The sequence below is a fragment of the Paroedura picta genome, chromosome 8 (assembly GCF_049243985.1).
Source record: "Paroedura picta isolate Pp20150507F chromosome 8, Ppicta_v3.0, whole genome shotgun sequence".
Taxonomy (NCBI): Eukaryota; Metazoa; Chordata; class Lepidosauria; order Squamata; family Gekkonidae; genus Paroedura; species Paroedura picta.
The window spans coordinates 15864118-15886953 of NC_135376.1; the positions used below are offsets into that span (position 1 = coordinate 15864118).

Sequence of the window (22836 nt, forward strand, 5' to 3'; positions counted from 1 at the left end):
CCAGCTGGTGTTTTTACCGCTCAGTTTTGCTAGGCTGGAAGACAGGGAGCACAGGGGGCAGGCTTTGAAGTCCAACCTGGTTTTACACTACCTGCTTCCGATACCTGAAGATGGACTCATTATCCAGCCCTTTCCTCCTACCTGTTGTTCAGGTCTTGGAAATTGGGCTGTAAACCCCATCAGCTCATATCAAAGACAGAGAAGAATTCGGCTCCCTTCCTGCCTCTGCACACAAGCCTATCTATCTGTGGAGTCTACAGCAGCATCTACCGTCCAGAGCGTGGAGGGGAAAGCCCATGTTGACATCTTCTTGCCTCCCCTTTCTCTGGCTTCTTCTAACCCTTGGAGGTTGCCTTGACAACATCTGGGTGGACAGTGAGTTCTGGGAAGCCTAATCCCCAGGACTTCCGGCATTAGACTCCCGCATTATAGATCTGTTCCAATATTTAACTTGACTCCTGTCATTAAGCCAGTGTACAGCATTGCCTTTATAACTTATGCACTTTTCTTCTCTGATTTGTGTATTACTAATTTATTGCTATTTAATTATTCATCTTTTTTTTACAGTTTACTGTCTTTTTTGAGAGAGGAAATCAAACATATTGGAGACATGAAATTTTTAAAAGTGTCTCTTCCCATCGTGCCGGCATTTTTTTTTTTAAGGGCACCTTCATTTTTTCATGTGCAGGAGCTGCTGGAAGAAAGAAGGTTGGGAAGGGATGAGGCCAGGAATTGATTTCTGTTTTTTTTAGTAGAGAGAGCAGTCTGTAGGCTCCGTCCTTGTGATAAAACCTATCCGGCAGCTTGTGTCTGAATTCCATGTGTGCGGAAAGAGGCATGCTTTTTGCATGTGTACAGTGGTACTTTTTTTCCTGTATTCCCGTGATGTATCCACCATTAAGAAGTTCAGGTTAGTTATAACCCATTGTGGGAAGAGATTCAAATTATCCACAATGCCAAAGAATTCATTCAGAATACCATTTTAATAGAAGCACCATTAAGAAGGGGTGGCACGGAGTCATATCTAAAACTCAGCATCCACACCAAGACACACTGGGTACAGATTTTTGTACAGTCCAAATAACACGGCCAAATTAAGTCATTATCTAATTAACCACTCTATACAAAGTATGTATAGCATTGTTTTCTGCCTGATCTTTCTCCACTATTAATATGCAAAGCTTCCTTCAAGAGGGAACCTATATTTGTAGTCCTTAAGGCTGTCAGGAAGTAGGACTGCACATCCCTCCTCATAAAAGTTTAATAATAATAATAATAATAATAATAATAATAATAATAATAATAATAATAATAATAATATGCTTCCCCCATCTCCCCCTCCAGAATCTAAACACAGCTTAATGATTTAAGGCAGTGGTACCCAACCTTTTTATCACCGGGGACCGGTCAACACTTGACAATTTTACTGAGGCCCTGGGGGGGGGGGGGAGTCCTTTGCCAAGGGACATCATCGCTGCCGCCTGAGCCCCTGCTCCACTTGCTATCCCACTGGCACTCCTGACTTCTCGCCCCCAGCTGCGCAGTGCCATGCCAAGGGGGAGCCCCAGCCATGACGGCCGCTGGAGAGCATCAAAGGTGAGCCGGTGGCAGAGTGGCAGGGCAGCCCCTGAGGCAGCAGCCGGGGAGGAGGAGGAGGAGGAGGAGGAGGAGGAGGAGGAGGAGGAGGAGGAGGAGGAGGAGGAGGCATGGTCCAGTATCGACTGATCGACGGACCAGTACTGGTTCCGGACTGGGGGTTGGGGACCACTGATGGGACCACAATGGGACACTTTGCAACTTTCATGCTGATCAACCCTTGTGTAATGCCAGCCAACATGTTTTGTTTTCATGCATGCATGGTGAGTGAGCACATACCAACATGCTCCCTCCCCCCCTTATGCTTGAGTCTTGTGGGCAGGAAGCATCCAATGCAAGGAGTTACTAGCTTCAGACCAGCCAGCATGTTATTATCTCAGCACTTAAAAGAAAAAGATACTGCTTGCCACAAAGGAACTCTGAATCTTCCTTAAATAATACATGATATATATAATCTTCACTTCAGTCCTTTAATATTGCATTTTGTTCTATTACAATATTGAAATCTTGACTTCAATTTTTCAAATGGACGGACATTGTTGAGTGCTGATTCTGGGCTCCTTCTTTCCTCTAGCCTTTGAACCCAACTTTCTTCCTTGTTGAGTTCTCTCTCTCCCCCTCCAAGTAAGGCATACATGTATTATTTTGATCATGGCCCATCTCGACTTGATGGGAGGGTTGGGTTGTGTGTTTGTTTATTCTTTAGATATTTATCCCACCACTCCTAGCAAAGCTAGCTAATGGTGGCTTACAAGAAGTTATAATAAAATAATATGAACCCCCTCCATGGCAGTTAGTCATTATCCTTTTGCTCTTTGGACTTTCTGGTCTCTTCTATAAATATAGACAGGTCTTAAAACAACTGTGGGTGACACTTTAAGCATTAATTTATTACAGGAACCCAGGAGGGGCCAGCTATAAGTGTCCGGAGGACTATATGGAAGTCCCAGACAGGAACATGAGGGTGTGTTTCCCTAGCCTAAAGGACTCCTCCAACCTTTCCTGATCATGACAGCTTCCAGTTCCTAGCTCAGAAGAGAAGAAGCAAATCTAATTCAGTGAGCAAGTATAGAAGAAGAAGAAGAAGAGTTGGTTCTTATATGCCGCTTTTCCCTACCCAAAGGAGGCTCAAAGCGGCTTACAGTCGCCTTCCCATTCCTCTCCCCACAACAGACACCCTGTGAGGTGGGTGAGGCTGAGAGAGCCCTGATATCACTGCCCGGTCAGAACAGTTTTATCAGTGCCGTGGCGAGCCCAAGGTCACCCAGCTGGCTGCATGTGGGGGAGTGCAGAATCGAACCTGGCATGCCAGATCAGAAGTCCGCACTCCTAACCACTACACCAAACCGGCTCTCATATATTGCTGATATGTTGCTGATATACTATTGATATTGGACAGGGCTTGAAGCTATCATGTTGAGGAAGACTGTGGGTCTATTTAAGTCAATATAATCTTTGACTGCTAGCAGTACCTATACAGGGTGACGGCTGGATGGAGTATGTGTATTGGTGACTGGATGATCACTGGCTAGTCTGATCTTGGGGACGAAGTAAAGTTGGTCCTAGGTAGTAGTTGGATGGGAAACGACCAAGGAAGTCTGGGGTTGCTACACAGGGGCAGGCAATGGCAACCCACTTCTAACAGTCTCTTACCTTGAAAAGCCTGTGGGGTTGCCATTGGCCTGATGCAACTTGACCACTCTGCCCCCCATTGTGATTGGTTAATGTCCCGAAAAGTGAGTCAGGAAGGCATGGTATCCCATGCAGTATGCTGCAACTGGGGGGGGGGGGAGCAGAGGGGAACCCTTATTTTTATTAAAGCTTTTCTGCAGTTTATGAAGAAACTGATGCTTAATCTAACTCATACTATTCCGTATTTAAAATGGGCGGCTAATCCTGCTGCGTCTTTATGGAAGAAGGAGATTGTGGCTGTGCCCCTAGCTTGCTTCTACAGGAGAGATCTGCAGAAGCTTCTTACCTACTATAAGACCAGGAGGAGACAGAACGAAAGCACGGAAAGAGATGGAGGAGCCAGAGAAAAGCTTCTAGCATAGATGAAGAGAGGCATCACACTTCCACACAGTCTGGTTATAGTGTAAAGGGAAATATAGCAGCCCCCCAATGTTCAGACATGCTGAACCATCTGTACTGCAGCAGGTTGGTGGGGCGGGAGAGTCCTTCATTAGCATTTTCTGCCTTGGATTCTTTAATTGGAAAGACCAGGAACTGCATTTGGGATTTTCTACCTACAAAGCACTGTTGAGCCATGACTGAGCCACGAAAAAAGTTTGGTATAGCAATTATTTCGATAGAACGTATTGAATCTCAACTGGTAATACCAGGGATTGAATCTCAAGTCTTTTACAAGCAAAGCATCCACTGTATTTCCCTTATTTATTAAAGTCTTGGTTGCGATATTTCCCTCCATGCAAGGAGGCTCAGAACAGTTATAGACAATCTTGAGACCACCAGTATGAATTACATAGGGAACCAAATGGCATGCCAGAGTACAGTAAACCTGAGTCCATTTCACTTAGAATATAGGGGAGAAGTTAGTCAGAACTCTCATTGATGTCACTGGGAATTGAGCAGGGCATATTCTGTGGACTGGGGTTATCTGAAGGGGCCTTACTGAGAACAGAGGGTGCCTTGACTTGTGCAGAGAGAAATTTGCTGAGTCCTCTGTTCAAGGTGCAGCCCTCCGCCCTGCAATTCACATCGTGCCCTTTGGCCCCCCACCTTCAGAGGCAGCTCTTTCGGTAGTGCAGAAGACAGACAGTGATGAAAGGGTCTGTTCCACCTCTGGGGCGGTATTCATTGGTCTTAAGATCTGCCCCTTGGTCTTCAAGCTGTGCCAAGGCTCTTGCAGGGAAATAGACCACGGAAGTTAGTGGGTTTATAAAGGTTTTAACTCAGTTTGAAATTGCATTGCTAGTTGTGACGCTGTGGGAAAGCCTAGGTACCCTTCTCATAAATACAACAAATTTGCATGGCCAGAATGTTGGATCCCAATTAATTCGGTATTTTTGTCTCCTTTTTCTAGAGAGAGATCTGTTGGTTGGAACCGGAGAGGAAGGCATGAATTCAAGCAGACTACCATAAGTCTGAACCACAGGGGAGCCTACTGGTGTCTTACAATGGCAGCTTCATTTCTTTTCTTCCATTTTATTAGTACAAATAATATTAATGCCAATAACTATATATATATATATGTAACAGTGAATACTTGACCTGCTACCCAGTTTGTATCGAGAACATTGACACTATAGGGCTGGATGCCATGTAAATCCTACCTCTTCTGTACTTGTGGGGAAAAAACGTGACATGAGAAGCTCAGAAGCCATTTTTAAAGTCACCTGACATATTCAATAAAGAAATGTATGCAGTTCCTTCGGTGATATAAACATGTAACCATTCTACAAATATTAAAAAGGTTCAAATAAGTGTCATCAGTTCACGCTTTATGGCTCTATAGCTTTTGAAGGTTTATCTAGCATATTCTGGATTATATGGCCAAGGAACTAACCAATCAAGGAACCTGATCACTCTGCCAGAGCCAATCGGATTGCTCTGCTTAGGTCCAATTGGATTGCTCTGCTTAGGGGCCAATCAGATTGCTCCACTAGAGCCAATTGGATTGCTCTGCTTAAGGGCCAATCGGATTGCTCGGATTGCTCCGCTAGGGCCAATCGGATTGCTCTGCTTAGAGCCAATCAGATGCAGCAGCTGGCTGCCTAAAAAGTATAAAAGTGCACTTGTTTGCCTGTTTTTCTCCGTTCAGTAGTTGTAGTCTGTTGCTGGAGTTGCTAAATAAAAAGAGCTGTTTTGAAGACTTGGACTCTGTGATCACTGAACCCGCAGACTTAATATATAGACCAGAGATTTTCAAACTTCCTGTGGTTGAGGAACTTCTATGAATCTGTTTTCCTGACCTGGATGGTCCAGGTAAGCCTGATCTTGTCAGATCTCAGTTGCTAAATAAAGTCAGCTCAGGTTACTACTTGGATGGGAGATAACCAAGAAAGTCTGGGTTGTAGACAAACTGGAGCGTGTCCAGAGGAGAGGGTTTGGAGACCGAGACATATGAAGAGAGGAGACAACTGAGAGGGGATCTGATAGCCATCTTCAAGCATTTAAAAGGCTGCCTTGTAGAGGATGGAGCAGAGTTGTTCTCTCTTGCCCTGGAGGGACGGACCAGAATGGGATGAAATTAATTCAAAAGAAATTCTGTTTAAACATCCAGAAGAAGTTCCTGAAAGTTAAAGTGGTTTCTCAGTGGAACAGGCTTCCTCGGGAGGTGGTGGGTTCTCCATCTTTGGAGATTTTTAAGCAGAGGCTGGAGAGCCATCTGACAGAGAGGGTGATTCTGTGAAGGCTCAAGGGAGTGGCAGGTTACAGTAGATGAGCGATTGGGATTGAGTGTCCTGCATAGTGCCGGGGGCTGGACTAGATGATCCATGAGGTCCCTTCCAACTCTATGATTCTATGAGTCTATGATTCTACTGCACAGAGACAGCCAATGGCAAACCATCTCTTGCCTTGAAATCACTATATGGTTGCTGTAAGTCGGCTGTGACTTCACAGCACTTTCTGCCGCCATGAATCTGCCATGGGACTCCTTGGCGTTAGAAGAGAAACCCAGGGATGGGTTCTAAAAGCCCGACACAAGCTGGCGCTAACCTAGAAACAGAACTGGTTCCTGTGGCTGGGTCCTAAAGGTGGCGAACCGATACTAAGCAACCATTTGCTAGTGGTCACCAAATTGCAAAGAGGGCCACTGATGACCCGGCATTCACTTTGGGAGCAATGCATAAAAAAATAGCTTTTCCAGTCAACGACACCCTAGTTAAGCAACAGCAAATTGGAACAGGCCCTGTGGTTTCATGCTTGATTTGCACAGTCCTTCCTTACTCAGCCGGAACTCTTAACTGTTAGGCCATTAAAGCCTTCTGAGAGCCAAGGCCGCTTGGTTCATATATAACGCTGCCATGGCTGTGAGAAAAAAAGCAGCTCTTCACAACAAAATTGGGTGACCACCTGTTATGTGCCTGCCCCATTAATCAAGCTGCTTTTCCCTGATAAATGCTGCTGTGTAAACACCTTTAGCCTTCTCTTTGTCCTTTATAGTCACAAAACAGCCTAAGCCGGGCCACACGGCCACGCTCTGAAAGGCGACAATCTTGTTTTCCCCAGGTATGTCCTTTTTTTATATGCTTTAATAATAAGGCGTTGAAAAGCGTGTGTGTGTGGGGGGGGGGAAGCAAATGCATTTTGCGACATCTGTTTACTCCAACAAGCTGTCTTTCTAAAGAACGTTTTATTTTTTTTACCTCAGCATCGCCCGTGCATTCTGTGCTTTTCTAATCTACTCTTTGCAATAAATTTACCACACAGAAACTGATCTTAGTCCTGAGGAATTCACGTGAGTCTTGTGTCCTAAATAAGTGATGAAGATGTTCTAGGCAGCCCTGTAAGATCCTGAGTTTGTTTGCTCGGCCCACAGCGTCTAAATGGCCTCCCTTGCGTGCAAAAAAAGAAAGCAAGCAAAGGCAGGCAATTGTTCTGGAGGGGGAACTAATTTCATTCCATCAGCCAAGACAAAGAGTTTGAAGGCTACCAGGGCCTTTTTTCTTCCTCGTTCGCCGCCTCTGGTATTTTGCTATCTAATTTTTATCCCACCTGCCTGAGGAGCTCAGGGCAGATTTCAATAGTGTTTCTCTCCCCTCCCTCCCAATTTGTTTTACCTCCACAACACCATGAGGTAGATAAGATTTAGGAGTTGTGGCCTACAGGCACACATGGAACAGAAAGGATTTGAACCTGGGTCCTCCGATATTCCTGTTTGAGCCTCTAACCACTCTACTGATTCACCGTAGAGGATGTATAAGATAGTGATTAAGGGCCAAACTTCATCACAGTGCATTTGCGTTGGGGGCCCAGTATCTGTCTGTTTCCTAGCACTCTCTACGATGTGCTGCTACATCTTCAAGTCCCTTTCCCACTAGCTCTATTATGCCTCTGCCATCTGATCTGCTCAATGAGAATAGTAGTACTTACAGAGTTTTGTGTTATGGGGAATGCTTCGAAAGCTCTACAGCAGGGGTAGTCAACCTGTGGTCCTCCAGATGTCCATGGACTACAATTCCCATGAGCCCCGGCCAGCATTTGCTGGCAGGGGCTCATGGGAATTGTAGTACATGGACATCTGGAGGACCACAGGTTGACTACCCCTGCTCTACAGTCCTTTATCAGTGTTAGCATTTAAGAAGTGTTATTACTGTATGCTCCCCCAGTCCCCAGTTGTACTAGTCATATACTTTCAGACAGACCCACTTCACAAGGTTGTTGTGAAGATAAAATGGAGGAGAAAAGAATATGAGCTGTTTTGGAGGGGAAGTATAAATAAATAGAGAGCCGGTTTGGTGTAGATGTTAAGAGTGGCATCCTCTAGTCTGGAGAATCAGGTTTGATTCCCTACATCTCCTCCAAATGCAACTGGCTGGGGGACCTTGGGCTAGTCCCAGTTCTCTCAGAGTTCTCTCAGCCCCACTTACCTCACAGGGTATCTGTTGTGGGGAGAAGAAGGGTAGGTGTTTGTAAGCCACTTTGAGATTCCTTCAGGTAGTAAGAAGTGGGGTACAAAAAAACAGCTCTCCTTCTAAATGTCATTTGCAGACCATGTATTTTGTGAGCAGGTGGTCTCCTATTCAGTGCACGCTATTCCTGGCTTTTAAAAATATTGATAAATTATTGCTGTTTGCATAATTTGATTACTTCCAAGCTGCCTCAAGCAGCTCTCCAGATTTTCAAAAAGAATCTCATCTGGTGACCTTTCATGGTTTGAGACTCCGGGGAGCTAATGCCAGATTGGATCTACAAATAACTAGGTGTTGTTTTATCATATTTTCCTTTTCATCCTGGATTTATTTTTGGCCATACAAGAAATTGCACTAAATGTCTGGATTCTATGCCAGTCAGAATAGAAAATAATGAGCTGGATGGACAATGATATGATAAAAGGCAGTGCCAGATGTTCAGGATGCACCTGCCAATATTCCCTGTTCTGTGCAGCTGTTATAGCATGAGCTGTAGCATGTGTGATGAACTGTACTTTTTAAAAGCTCAGAAATGCTGTACAAACAGCTGAAGGATTGTGAAAGGTTAACCCTGACAGGCTGCTCCAAGTAATCTGAATGGTTAGGATCAGCGGAGTAGAGAAAGACTAGAGAGCTGCATGCTGAGGAGGCAGAGTTCTGCCTTGGCTGAAGGGAGTCTAATATCAGTCCTAGCTGAGAAGTTTTAAAATTCAGCCCTGATTGAGAACAGTTTAACACAGACAGGAGAACTGGGGGAACGTTGGCAAGGATGAGAGGGAAGTTAGATGGAGACTCTGCTTAAAAACTTCCAAAGAAGGAGAACTCGCCACCTCCCCTGTTTCACTGAGGAACTGCTCTAGCTGTCGGGAAATTCTTCCAGATGTTTAGCCAAAAATTCTTTTGAATTAATTCCATCCCATTTGTTCTGGCCAGACCCTCTGGGGCAACAGAAAACAACTCTGTTCCTTCCTCTATATGACTCCCTTTCGAATACTTGAAGATGGCTATCATATCACCTTGCACCCAAATACAAACCAGGACTGACTCTGCAAAGCTTCCAACATCTGACATGCTAGCGAGGTCACGGATGGGGCTTACTCCCAAGGAAACCACTTTAAATCCTTATTGGAAAAAAAAGATGGGACAACTAAAAATAATACAAATAAATAATTTGGTCAAATCTATTTACTTGGAAGCAAGTCCTACTAAAATTGAGAGAACTTGCTTCAGAGTAAACAGGATTAGGACCTGACTGCAAAAATGTGAAGAATCCACTCAGACGATGCGTCTGGCAATCTTCTCTGTCTGGAAAGGGAGGAAAAAGGAGAAGAAAGAAAGCTAATTGCTTTTGCAAAGATCAGAGACCTGCAAACTGCACAGAGCTGAATTAATGTCATTTAGTGTTAGGATGAGTATCAATTTGGCATTTGACGGGAAAAGCTACAGATGATATTACCTCTTCTCCGCAATACTTGAAGACACAGTAGAACTCTAATGGCCTAGCTTGACATTATACCCAATGTATAGATAACGATATTATACAGAATATATGAGTAACCTTGCTGTCCTTGGTTAACATTTAGATTGGAGACCACCAGGGAAGTCCAGGATTGCTGTATAGAGGCAGGCAGTGGCAACCCACCTGTGAACATCTCTTGCCTTGAGGAAGAAGAAGAAAAGTTGGTTTTTATGCCCTGCTTTTCACTATCTAATTGGGAAGGCACTGGCAAACCATCCCGCATTGAGTCTGCCATGAAAACGCTAGAGGGCGTCACCCCAAGGGTCAGACATGACCCGGTGCTTGCACAGGGGATACCTTTACCTTTACCTTTCACCATCTAAAGGAGTCTCAAAACAGCTTACAATCACCTTCCCTTCCTCTCCCCAGAACAGATGAGGTAGGTGGGACTGAGAGAGCCCTGAGAGAACTGTGACTTCCCCAAGGTCACCCAGATGGCTGCATGTGGAAGAGGAGTGCGGAATCAAATCCAGGTCTCCAGATTAGAGGCCACCACTCTTAACCACTACACCACACTGGCTCTCCAAAAAGGGTTGCTGGAATGGTAAGGAGTGTCTGTAAATTGCACGTTCCATCATCATGGGTAACCTCTGATGGCTATTTACTACCTGAAAAAGCACCTTTTGGTGGGAGACAATGGAAAGTGGTGGGATATGTGCATGTGATTTCTTTCTCTGCTCATTATTCTCAGTTCTACACATTTCTGCCTGCATTGCCTCTTTCCCCCAAGTTAGATTGATACAATCATAGAGTTGGATGGCAATGCAGGCTATCTTGTCCACCACCCTGTTGGACTATTATCTGAAAGACCAAGGTTCAAATCTCTAGTCTGCCCAGGGAAGCTTGCTAGGTGACTTTAGCCCCCACACTCTGGGTCAAAGTTAGGTGCTTTGGGGTCCACTGGAAGGAAATGTGGGGTATAAATATGATAAATAAATGCCCTGACCATGCCCAGGCTGCTCATTCAAGTGCCTTGGACAATTTTTGCTGCCCTGTGCAAAAATCAGCACCTTTTCTGTACCACACTTGAAGGGACAGGAGCCCCATATTCTTCAAGATAGGCCGTGTTGGGATGTTGTGGGTTTTTTTGATCCTGGGAAATGGACTTTTCATTTCCAGTGCAGTAAGGTTTTCCACAATGACATCTATTAATTTCTAATGTCGGGGGCTCCTGCAGTGGTAATTTCCATATGGGGCGGAATTCTGCGGACAGTGTTTTTTTGAAGGACCAATATAAAAATTGCCGATGGTAAAAAATTGTGCAGAAGAGCTGGACATGAGAATGTGAAGTTGCTTCCATTGGTTTTGCATTGCCTAGTAAGTCTGAACTTGTCCCATCTTTTCAATTGGTGTTTAATTTAGGAATGCAATAAAGACATGTGGCGCTGGAGCATCAAGGAAATGAGGGGCTTATGTCATTGGGAGAGCAGGGGGCTCCGTGGAGGGAGATGGTAATTACGCCGGAGATGAATAAACGGTATCTTGTCTGCCAAAGTAGATTATACAAAAAAACAATGGGGCTTCGCTCATAGCAAGAAGTATTTGGATTGCAATAATAGATGATATAATCTGAAGTCCAGGCCTTGGACCATAAACCTTGCTTCTCTTTGCACTGCTGGAATGGTGGAGCACATTCATGCAGCACTTATTGCTTCTGCTCACGCAAGACTCCTGCCAAATCTCGCTGCCTCCATTTTTGGCCAGCCCATCCATGGAATACTGGGTTACATCTTCATGATTAATCTGTTGTCCCTCAGGAATCAGATGCCAGGGTTGTTAAACAACTGCCTAAAATCTAACCACATAAAAACATTTTCATGGCAATGAAATCATTTAAAAATAAAAGAACTGAAACAATTCACAGCCATAAGACCAGTGGAACAGGCGTAAAACAAAAACCAGTTCTGACGGGAGAGGAAGATAAATAATGTAACCCAAGGAAAAAATGTCAATGTATCCAGGTTGCCAGGATGCAGCTAGCAACCGCTAGTAGCAATTGGGGGCGGGGCCTAGTGCCCCACAGTGGTGCCAGCAAGTTGATGACCTCACATCTGGTAAAAATGCTGTAGAATTAGTAGCTATAGATTTTACAAAGCTCTATGGCAGGCTTTCTCAACCAGGGTTTCGTGAAACAGCCCTGGAAGGATTTCCTGAATGGGTGGAAATTAATTAATTCTTTAAATATGTTTTAAATTTGTTAAAGATTTATTGGGTAATGGCCAATGATGGGCCTGGAGGGGGTGGGAAGGGATGGAGCTTCGGGTGGGCATGTACACAGCCATGCTTCCCAACCATGCTCCGTACAATTGTGCCACTCCTGGGGTTTCTTGAAGCCTGAAGAATATTTCAGGGTTTTCTCAATGGTAAAAAGGTGGAGAAAGGCTGCTCTATGGCAACTGCTACAGCATCCATGATGCCACTTCCTATTTCTACTGCAAGCAACATCAGCGCAGCAGAACAATGCTAGGGCATACTACATCCTTACATTTCCTCTTGCCAGTTTCTGAGATGCTTGTGAGCAGTCAGTCAGTCAGAAACCTTTTATCGGCATAAAATGCTTGTGGGCAAAGAAGAAGAAGAAGAAAAAGAAGACTATGGGAAAGTCCCCCTATAGCTTCGGACCAATCATCACTACTCCTCATCTCAGCCAGCTTGGAAGCAGTGACTGGAGTGGTGGCCTGTAATCTGGACAACCGGGTTTGATTCCTCACTCTGTGCCTGCATGTGTGTGCCGGCCGGTGTGCTGGCACCCGCGTCTCCCCCCCCCACATGCCATGGAGCCAGCTGCTTCAGGTGTGAAGGGCTGCTTTGGATGCTGAAGTGACCAACCCTAGTAGCCATCCCCCAGGAAGGCCACAGTGCAGGTTTGCATCCTAGCGTCCTTTGTATCCCTGGGTGCAAGGGGCTTTGCCTCCAGTTTAGGATATTTATGGGATTTAAAGTTATTCCCTTCATCTCAATATTTCTGGGATTTTGAGATGGAGGCATCTCTAGCCTCATCTCTGCCCTGGGAACAACGATTTCTTTTGCAAAGTTATTTTGAAGTGCTGCAGAGAAGTAATGACACCGAACTTAAGGAAATTTGTCTCCTTATTAGCCAATTTCATTTCCAATCCTTTGACAGCAAAAGGGCCAACTGAGTGCACCACTACAATGGAAAAGGTTTCCTCCCTGGAACTTCTTCTGACCATGATGATGAGTAGCTTGACAGGCAGCCACACCACCAACCCAACGGCGGATGGAATGACACGGTTTGCTGTGGATGTCTACCGAGTCCTTCGTTTATCCCAAAGCAGTGAGAATCTTCTCTATTCCCCGCTCGGGACAGCATCAGCTCTGGGCATGGTGCATCTGGGGACAAAGGGGAAAGCACAAAGTGAGATAAACCAGCTTTTGGACCTGGGAAACGATGCCCGTAAGTAGCTGTGGTCTACATTTTGTAAGCTTGGCATACCTCCAGGGACTTATTCGCCCTCCTCCCTGGTTTTTTAACAATGTGTTTATATAGTTTTATTGAATTATTTTATATATATATATGCATTTAAACACTGTTTTAGTATTCAAATCTTTTGATGTTTTCATAGTCTCTGCCTTGAGGATCCAGGGGTTTCAGGGTCCTCCTTGTCCATTAGCAAGAGGTGGAAGAGTAGGATTACAGCTCCTGGTTGAGAAACCCCTGGAGATTTGGCAGTGGAGCCTCAGCAGGGTACAAGCCCAATATGCCCACCTTCCAAAGCATCCATTTCCACTGATTTAGGTAGTCTAGAGCAGGGGTAGTCAACCTGTGGTCCTCCAAATGTACATGGACTACAATTCCCATGAGACAACTGAGAGCACGTGGAGAGAGCTACTGGGGAGAGTTGCTGCTGACCAGGTGAGGCTATTGTGCTGCCTGGGTGAGGTGATTGCTGGGTAATTGTTGAGAGGCTTAAAAAGGGCTGCTCCTCACCAGAGGCAGAGCTCAGACAACTGAGAGCACGTGGAGAGAGCTACTGGGGAGAGTTGCTGCTGACCAGGTGAGGCTATTGTGCTGCCTGGGTGAGGTGATTGCTGGGTAATTGTTGGGAGGCTTAAAAAGGGCTGCTCCTCACCAGAGGCAGAGCTCAGACAACTGAGAGCACGTGGAGAGAGCTACTGGGGAGAGTTGCTGCTGACCAGGTGAGGCTATTGTGCTGCCTGGGTGAGGTGATTGCTGGGTAATTGTTGGGAGGATTAAAAAGGGCTACTCCTCACCAGAGGCAGAGCTCAGACAACTGAGAGCACGTGGAGAGAGCTACTGGGGAGAGTTGCTGCTGACCAGGTGAGGCTATTGTTCTGCCTGGGTGAGGTGATTGCTGGGTAATTGTTGGGAGGATTAAAAAGGGCTACTCCTCACCAGAGGCGCGAGCCTTTGGCAAGAGACAAAGGGCTCTTGGCCTGTGGCTCTTAGCCTGGGGTTCTTGGCCGAGCAATTAGAATCAGTAGATTATATCAGTAGATTATATTTCCCTAGTACTTGCACTGCCTAGACATTACAATGGACCTCCAGGACACTCATCCCATCATCTGCAGTGAGTGTGACATGATTGCCTTCCTCCCAGAAGACAAGATGGACTACAGCTGCCCCAAGTGTAAGCTGGTAAAACTTTTGGAGGAAAAGATTAGGGGATTAGAAAACAAAATTATTACTCTGACCCAAAGCAAGAAAGGGGAGGAGTTCGTAGTCCAGAGCTCTGCAACATGGAATAAAGAGAATAAAGAGAATACAACCAGTCCTGAAGAGGACAAGGAGATTGACCACAATAGGGAGCCTCTGCAGGCAGTTCGGAAAAAGACTGAACGGCGAAGGGCGAGACAGTTCTCGGGGCCTTTGGAGCTCCAGAATAGATTTCAGGCCCTTGCAGAGGAGGTGCAAGGGTCAACAAGGGAAGAGGTCCCAAAACAAACTCTAAGACAAAGGGAAGAGGCCACGGGGACAGAAGGAAATGGAGTTGAGAAGAAAAAAAAAAGGAGAGTACTGGTAATTGGAGACTCCCTGCTAAGAGGAATGGATCGCCACGTGGCTGGGCCCGACCCCCTAACCCGAGAGGTGTGTTGCTTGCCAGGGGCAAAAATTAAAGATGTTTCAGAAAGGCTGCCCAAACTCCTCAAATCTACGGATCGCTACCCATTTGTGATGGTCCATGTGGGAACGAATGACATGTCCCTGAATACCATCGCTCCTATTAAAAAAGACTATCAAGATCTGGGGAGGAAGCTCAAGCAAATGGGGGCACAAGTGGTATTCTCTTCAATCTTGCCTGTCAAGGGAAGAGGAATGCGTCGGGAGAGGAAGATAATGGAGGTGAATCACTGGCTGCGTAGTTGGTGCCGGCAGGAGAGATTTGGTTTCTGGGACCATGGGATAGGCTTTCTTGAGGAAGGCCTACTAGCACCTGATGGACTGCACTTATCAAAACTGGGGAAGAATGTGTTTGGCAGGAACCTGGGGAGATTCATCAGGAGAGCTTTAAACTAAAGCCACTAGGGGAAGGAGACGATCAACATAGGGAGTGTATGGAAGGAAAACTATCGGAGGCAGCCCAACCGGCAAGGCCAGCTCATAGGGAACCAAAAGTAAAAGGATTCAGATGTCTTTATACTAACGCCCGAAGCATGGGCAATAAAAAGGAAGAGCTGGAACTTCTCATGCTGATGGAAAGGTATGATCTAGTAGGCATCACAGAAACTTGGTGGAATGATTCTCATGACTGGAATGTAATGGTGGATGGATATGAACTGTTCAGAAAAAACAGAATAGATCGAAGAGGTGGAGGAGTGGCACTGTATGTGAGAAAAGGGCTTACCTGTCAGGAAATTCTAGTGAAGGAGAGCATATCTACAGTGGAAAGCATCTGGGTGAAAATAAGCGAGGGGAAAACAAACAGTGTGGTGGTTGGTGTCTGCTACCGACCGCCTGACCAACGAGAGGATGTGGATGCTGCACTTTGTGAGCAGCTTGAGAAAATATCCAAACGGCAGGACCTTGTCATCATGGGTGACTTCAATTTCCCAGATGTGTGCTGGGAAACAAACTCTGCGAAGCGTCCTCAGTCATGCAAGTTTCTGACCTGCCTGGCTGACAATTTCATTTATCAAATGGTAGATGAACCCACAAGAGGTTCAGCCATACTGGACTTAATACTGACCAACAGGCAAGAGTTGGTGGATGAGGTGAAGGAGGTGGGGACCCTAGGGGGAAGTGACCATGTCCTCATAGAATTCCTTTTGAGATGGGGAGCCAAGGAAGCTTGTAGCCAGACGCGGATGTTGGATTTTCGTAGGGCAAACTTTAATAAACTCAGAGACATGATGAGTGTCATACCATGGACGAGAATGCTGGAAGGGAAGGGAGCATGTGAAGGGTGGGCGCTACTCAAACAAGAGCTATTGCATGCTCAATCAATGACTATTCCAGAAAGACGAAAACACTGCAGGAGCTCTAAGAAGCCTATTTGGATGAACAGAGAACTTCAAGAGGAACTAAGAAAGAAAAGGAAAATGTTCAGGAAATGGAGGGAAGGACAGAGCTCTAAAGAAGAGTACCTACAGGTTACTAGGCACTGTAGATCAATCATCAGAAAGGCCAAAGCTGAGAGTGAGCTAAGATTGGCCAGGGAAGCCCATTGTAACAAGAAAAGATTTTTCAGTTACGTGAGGAGCAAACGTAAAGTAAAGGAGGCAATAGGCCCGCTGTTGGGTGCGGATGGACAAACTCTAACGAAAGATGCAGAGAAAGCAGAAAGGCTTAGTGCCTATTTTACATCTGTTTTTTCCCACAGGTCTAAGTGTTTAGGCACATCTAGAGATGGCTGTAGCCAAAGGATAGTGTCTGGGTGGCAGGTTAACATGGATAGAGAGGTGGTCGAGAGGCATTTAGCTGCACTGGATGAGTTCAAATCCCCTGGTCCAGATGAAATGCACCCGAGAGTACTCAAAGAACTTTCCAGAGAACTTGCACAGCCCTTGTCCATCATCTTCGGAACCTCTTTAAGGACTGGAGATGTCCCGGAGGACTGGAAAAGAGCAAACGTTATTCCGATCTTCAAAAAAGGGAGGAAGGATGACCCGGGAAACTACAGACCAGTGAGTCTGACCTCTGTTGTGGGGAAGATAATGGAGCAGATATTAAAGGGAGCGATCTGCAAACATCTGGAGGACAATTTGGTGATCCAAGGAAGTCAGCATGGATTTGTCTCCAACAGGTCCTGCCAGACCAACCTGGTTTCCTTTTTTGACCAAGTAACAGGTTTGCTGGATCGGGGAAATTCGGTTGATGTCATTTACTTGGATTTTAGTAAAGCTTTTGACAAGGTTCCCCATGATGTTCTGATGGATAAGTTGAAGGACTGCAATCTGGATTTTCAGATCGTTAGGTGGATAGGGAATTGGTTAGAGAACCGCACTCAAAGAGTTGTTGTCAATGGTGTTTCATCAGACTGGAGAGAGGTGAGTAGCGGGGTACCTCAGGGTTCGGTGCTCGGCCCGGTACTTTTTAACATATTTATTAATGATCTAGATGAGGGGGTGGAGGGACTACTCATCAAGTTTGCAGATGACACCAAATTGGGAGGACTGGCAAATACTCCGGAAGATAGAGACAGAGTTCAACGAGATCTGAACACAATGGAAAAATGGGCAAATGAGAACAAGATGCAATTTAATAAAGATAAGTGTAAAGTTCTGCATCTGGGTCAGAAAAATGAAAAGCATGCCTACTGGATGGGGGATACGCTTCTAGGTAGCACTGTGTGTGAACGAGACCTTGGGGTACTTGTGGATTGTAAACTAAACATGAGCAGGCAGTGTGATGCAGCGGTAAAAAAGGCAAATGCCATTTTGGGCTGTATCAACAGAGGCATCACATCAAAATCACAAGATGTCATAGTCCCATTGTATACGGCACTGGTCAGACCACACCTGGAGTACTGTGTGCAGTTCTGGAGGCCTCACTTCAAGAAGGACATCGATAAAATTGAAAGGGTACAGAGGAGAGCGTCGAAGATGATCTGGGGCCAAGGGACCAAGCCCTATGAAGATAGGTTGAGGGACTTGGGAATGTTCAGCCTGGAGAAAAGGAGGTTGAGAGGGGACATGATAGCCCTCTTTAAGTATTTGAAAGGTTGTCACTTGGAGGAGGGCAGGATGCTGTTTCTGCTGGCTGCAGAGGAAAGGACACGCAGTAATGGGTTTAAACTTCAAGTACAACGATATAGGCTAGATATCAGGAAAAAGTTTTTCTCAGTCAGAGTCGTTCAGCAGTGGAATAGGCTGCCTAAGGAGGTGGTGAGTGCCCCCTCACTGGAAGTCTTCAAGCAAAGGTTGGATACACACTTTTCTTGGATGCTTTAGGATGCTTAGGGCTAATCCTGCGTTGAGCAGGGGGTTGGACTAGATGGCCTGTATGGCCCCTTCCAACTCTATGATTCTATGATTCTATGATTCTATGATTCTATGATTCAAATGCAGCGAACAATTGTAGTCCATGGACATCTGGAGAACCACAGGTTGACTACCCCTGCTCTAGAGATCAGTTGTAATGCCAGGGGATCCTCAGGTTCCACCTGGAGGCTGACATTCCTATCTAATCAAGGGGACAGGGGGTTTAAAAATGTTTTAAATAAAATAAATACCAGGAGTTACCTAGCCCAGAGGTTCCCAACTTTGTTGAACTTGGGGGCACTTTGGAATTTTGAGGACTGGGAGTTTGTATCGTCACAAAATGCTGCCGGGGGAGCATAGAAAAATATTGGGAGACAATACAGGATGTTAGGAGAGTCCAGGCCAAGCATCCCCCCCCCCCCTCAGGATGAGGCTGTTTTAAAAAAAATGTGATGCCTTTTGAGTCAGTGCTCTTCTGAAGTACCTCCTGCTCCAGTGAAGGCAAGGCTGGTTCTTTGCTTGGGAGATGAAGCAAATGGAAGCCAGGAAACACATTGGTGGACGCTGATGTTCCCATGTTGGGTAAGGTGACCTCCACTTTTGGAGGGACATCTGGGGTACCTGGCAAATTGTACTTTGAAACTTTTTGTTGCTCCATAGACCAAATTTTCAATCAAGAACCCCCCCGGTCAATGGTGTCCCGCTTTACCAATGTTAAAATCTGGTCACCTTAATGTTGGGGGATGTTAATCTAGTCAATTATCTGGGTGAATATTTATAATAGGAATTTGTGCACTGGCTGTGTACAACCATAGCTGTACAGTATGGTTCAGAACTTTCTGAAATGCTACCATCCTGCACTCTGGTTAGCTTGGGATTTACTTATTCCATATCCCATGTGTTTTGTGACAATCTGCAAGGACTACTGAATGCAGGTTTTTTTTAAAGAAGCCTTTTTCTTGCTCGCTGTAAATGCCTTGCAGAGCAAGGAGACTAAACTATTACCTCCCGTCAGTTGGCAACATGATAGTTTGATTTTTTAAATCTTGTGCACTCATCTACAGGTGTGTGCGCGTGGAGAAAGGCTGCCTTTTATACGCCTAAAAGAGAAGGTAATAGAAGACTGCTTTTCAACTGCATTTGGCATAATTATGCACCGTCCCAGTGCAATTCAGGCAAAATGCAATCCACTGCTCAAATTGAATGTACAAGAAACCTATCTGACAGCTTGCCGTGTGTGTGTGTGTGTGTGTGTGTGCGTGCGTGTGTTTTTGGTGTGCGAGAGAGAACTGTTTTAATCCCTTGTCTTCAAATGAGAAAGAGATGGAGGTTTTCCTGCAGCACGTTTCTCAGACCTCTTACAAATGATGTAAATCCATCCGTTCGAGCAGATGATTGCCTACCATTATGGTTCAATTTTCCCTTTAGAGGGAAGACATTTCCTCTCCTAATGTATTTTCCAAATTCCATCAAAGGCCTCTGCTGTCGGTCACGTGCTCGATGGAAGTTCTTTGGAACATCTGTCGGGTACATGCAATCTAAGCATCCAGTGGACATTTACAGCCTTTTTTCCTTTAATTGATTCCTGAGCATTGTGCTGGGGAGTGAACGCAGCACCCAACAATACAAGAAAGCAACAAGATGAGCAGGGGGCATGGGGGGGGGGGAAGAGGTAAGTCTCCGAGACATCCGTCTGTGACCCTGGCGGAACCCATTTCTTAATTAGGGTCATCTTCTGAATGTCATAGAAGTCACATAAGCCAGCACCGATGGTGCCGACTGTTGACTGATTCCCTGCACAAGTCAACTTGAGCCAAAGTGCTCTCCTTCTGGAACCAGCCCGCGATTAAGCAGAGACCTCCACTTCTTATACCCCTCCCCTGTTGACTCCCACTTGCCCGAACCTTGATTCACATCCAAAGAAGCAGGTAGCTGCCAATTGAATATTTCTGGGTCCTCAGAGCAAGGCTTCTAGCTTAATGTCATGTACTCTCCCATTCTCCACTTCTGACCTCATATAATCTTCTGTGTCCAAAGGAATGGCTTAAAACAATATTGATATGAACTGCAACCAGCATATTTGGCACAGAAATATCTAATCCTTGTTTGTTTGTTTTTTTTAAACGAACCAAGGTTGCGTGATCTTAGGGCATATTTACAAATTACCAGTTTCTTAAGACTGTGAAATACAAGAAAAGGTTTCTAAATAGCAGATTCCGTCACTACAGTCAAAGCTTCCTTGATGCTATTAACAGGGCTCCCCCCCCCCTCCACCTCCGCCAATGAATGAGAAAGCCTCTGCCGGAAAGCTCCCTCCATCCACTAAACATTCCATTTGTGCTAGATTAGTGGTTTCCAGTGGGCTGTCATGCAAATGGAAGCTTTAATGTAAAAGGAGGTACTGCACACAGAACTCTTTCAAAAGACCCAAGCCAGTATATATGTGTGCTTTTAAGAGCTTTTGTGTGAAGGTGCTTTCATTGTCACTTTTTGCAATCACCAAAGTAAAGAATTCAGGAAGTTATTACAGATATTATGCCTACATATCACTGCATCCCAATGTTCTCCCGGATGTCGTCCCTTCTCTATGACAACCATTTTGTCTCTGTGGGTGATTTTTTTACCATAGAGTTTTCCCGAAAGCCAGAGCATCACCCACGACATCTCCAGCATGCTGACATCGCTTCTAGGTGATGTCAGCATGGTGGACGTTCGTTTGGGTTTGGGTAAGTGCTGGGGGAGGGGGCTCTCCCAGAGATCTCCCCCTTCCCCCACCGACAGCACCACAGCACCTGGCAGCTCTAATCTTTTCATCCAGGCTATCAATCAGGAGTTTAATCTTACCAGCTTTTGAATGTTCTGCTTTATGGTTCTATGTTGTTTATGTCCGGAAGCTTAACGCTTTTAATTGCAAGCCACGTGAAGGAGGGCTCCGAGGAGGTGGTATAGAAATATCCTGAATAAATAAACACCCACCGTGACCCTCAAAGTTCATCTCTGAACCTCATTGCTCTGTCTGCTTGGATCCAACCCAAATATAGGATCAAAAACTACAATTGCATGGTTTCCCCTCTCCATGGATGCCCAGAATTTTGTCCTCCCCTCCTGGTAATAGGCTTCTGACCCGTTATCGGCTTCCCATTCTTAACACCACAGGGAATTTGCAAGATTCATTAGGTAGGATAGAATGCCAAATTCCCCCACTACCAATTTTCCCTCGGTAACCCTTTCCCCTCCACATTAGTGAGGTGTGAGACTCAGCTACGAAAATTTCTCCACCATGACATATCTGCCTTATCTTCAATCAGACTCTTGGTCCATCAAAGTTAGCATTGTCTACTCAGACGGACAGAGGTTTCTCACACCATTTACTGCCAGATCCTTTAACTGGAGATGCTGAGGATTGAACCTGGGGCCTGATGGAGACCAAGCGGGTGCTCTACCCCTAAGCCACAGCCCCTCCCTAAATCATCCTACATTACATTATCCTACATTATCCTACATTATCCTACATTACAGTACATTACCCACCCTGTTCCATTCTGGAAAACAGATTTGCCAGAGCTTGCAGGCCTGTTCCACTCACCCAATGGTCCAGCACGGATGAAGCGTTAGTCCAGTTTATGACATCATTTAGGCACCAATACGTGTGGGGTGGAGTAGGGTGCAGGAATAAGAAAGCAATAAAGTTGCAGCTTTTAAAAGCCTCTGCCCTAGGCAGGAGGGCTCTCCTTCTGCTCTGTACATGGAATAACTTTCATGATAGATCAGGAGGGCTAAAACACCCTGGAGTGGATTAAAGAACTACCTCAGCCTATGTCCTGGACTCCCAGTTCTGAAACCCATGCAGAGAACCACATGCATTAAAAGAAAACTTTGTGTCCTCAGTGCAGTGCCCAGATCAGCCTCTCTATTTTTTTACATTCAATAGCTTTCACTTTCTCTTTATTCAAGTCCATTTTAATCCCTGCTGGAGCTCCCAGGACTTTCCATCAATTCAGAAATCCAATATCTTGTCTCTCTATGGCAGAAATTTAAATACTGTGGGTTGCAAGCAAAACAGTACACGCTACAGCCTATGCAGTCCTTACGAACGGTGCTAGAGACGCTGGTGGCATGGTTCTCAAGGAAGAAACTCACCTTTGGAAGACCTGATGTGCTGAGCTGAGGCCACCCTGCTTAGTAGTCAGATGGGAGACTCAAGGGTTGCTATACAAATGCATATTTTGTCTTGGGGTCTCCATGGGGTCTCCATAAATCAGCTACAGCTTGATGGCACAATAAAGAGTGGACTGTTTGTCCCTGTTTCAGATTTTGGTTCTAATACCCATCAGGAATGCTCACGATCCCCTCTGTTTCATGTAGCATCTCCCTCCTGTGTAGCCATCACAATGAATCAAAACATTCATTGGGCTCTTTGGTTGTACCCAAACAGCTCAAATATGTCCACTTGCAAGCAAAATATGTTCCCATGTTATCCATTATGTGCTGCTTTCCCCCAACATATTTTCTTATATACCTGGGAGGAACACTTTGCTGGTATCTTTGCTAGTTCTTGTGGTGACTATGATTATCAGAGTAATTGGGACCTAGCTGAACTCCCGAAGGGGACTCCTGTTCGGCCCGCTGAAATTTGTTTTCTAATTTTTCAAATGAACAATGAGAAGGCCCTCAGTGCAGATTGAATTCCCCCAGATCTCTTTCAAAGCCACTATCTCATGGTGG

The 22836-nt window shown here is 45.4% G+C and overlaps 2 protein-coding genes across 2 annotated transcripts in view; both read left to right on the top strand.

Moving 5' to 3' along the window:
- WDR49 (WD repeat domain 49) overlaps window positions 1-6976 on the top strand; it is a 125163-nt gene extending 118187 nt beyond the window's left edge. The window contains exons 20-23 of the mRNA XM_077348499.1: window positions 568-910; window positions 4640-5541; window positions 6724-6789; window positions 6932-6976. The gene's annotated coding sequence lies outside the window, so the exon portion shown is untranslated. The remainder of the gene's footprint in view (window positions 1-567; window positions 911-4639; window positions 5542-6723; window positions 6790-6931) is intronic.
- Window positions 6723-22836, top strand: part of SERPINI2 (serpin family I member 2) — a 54830-nt gene continuing 38716 nt past the window's right edge. The window contains exons 1-2 of the mRNA XM_077348500.1: window positions 6723-6789; window positions 12836-13126. Of these exons, the coding sequence (XP_077204615.1) occupies window positions 12865-13126 (262 nt within the window). The 5' untranslated portion in view covers window positions 6723-6789; window positions 12836-12864. The remainder of the gene's footprint in view (window positions 6790-12835; window positions 13127-22836) is intronic.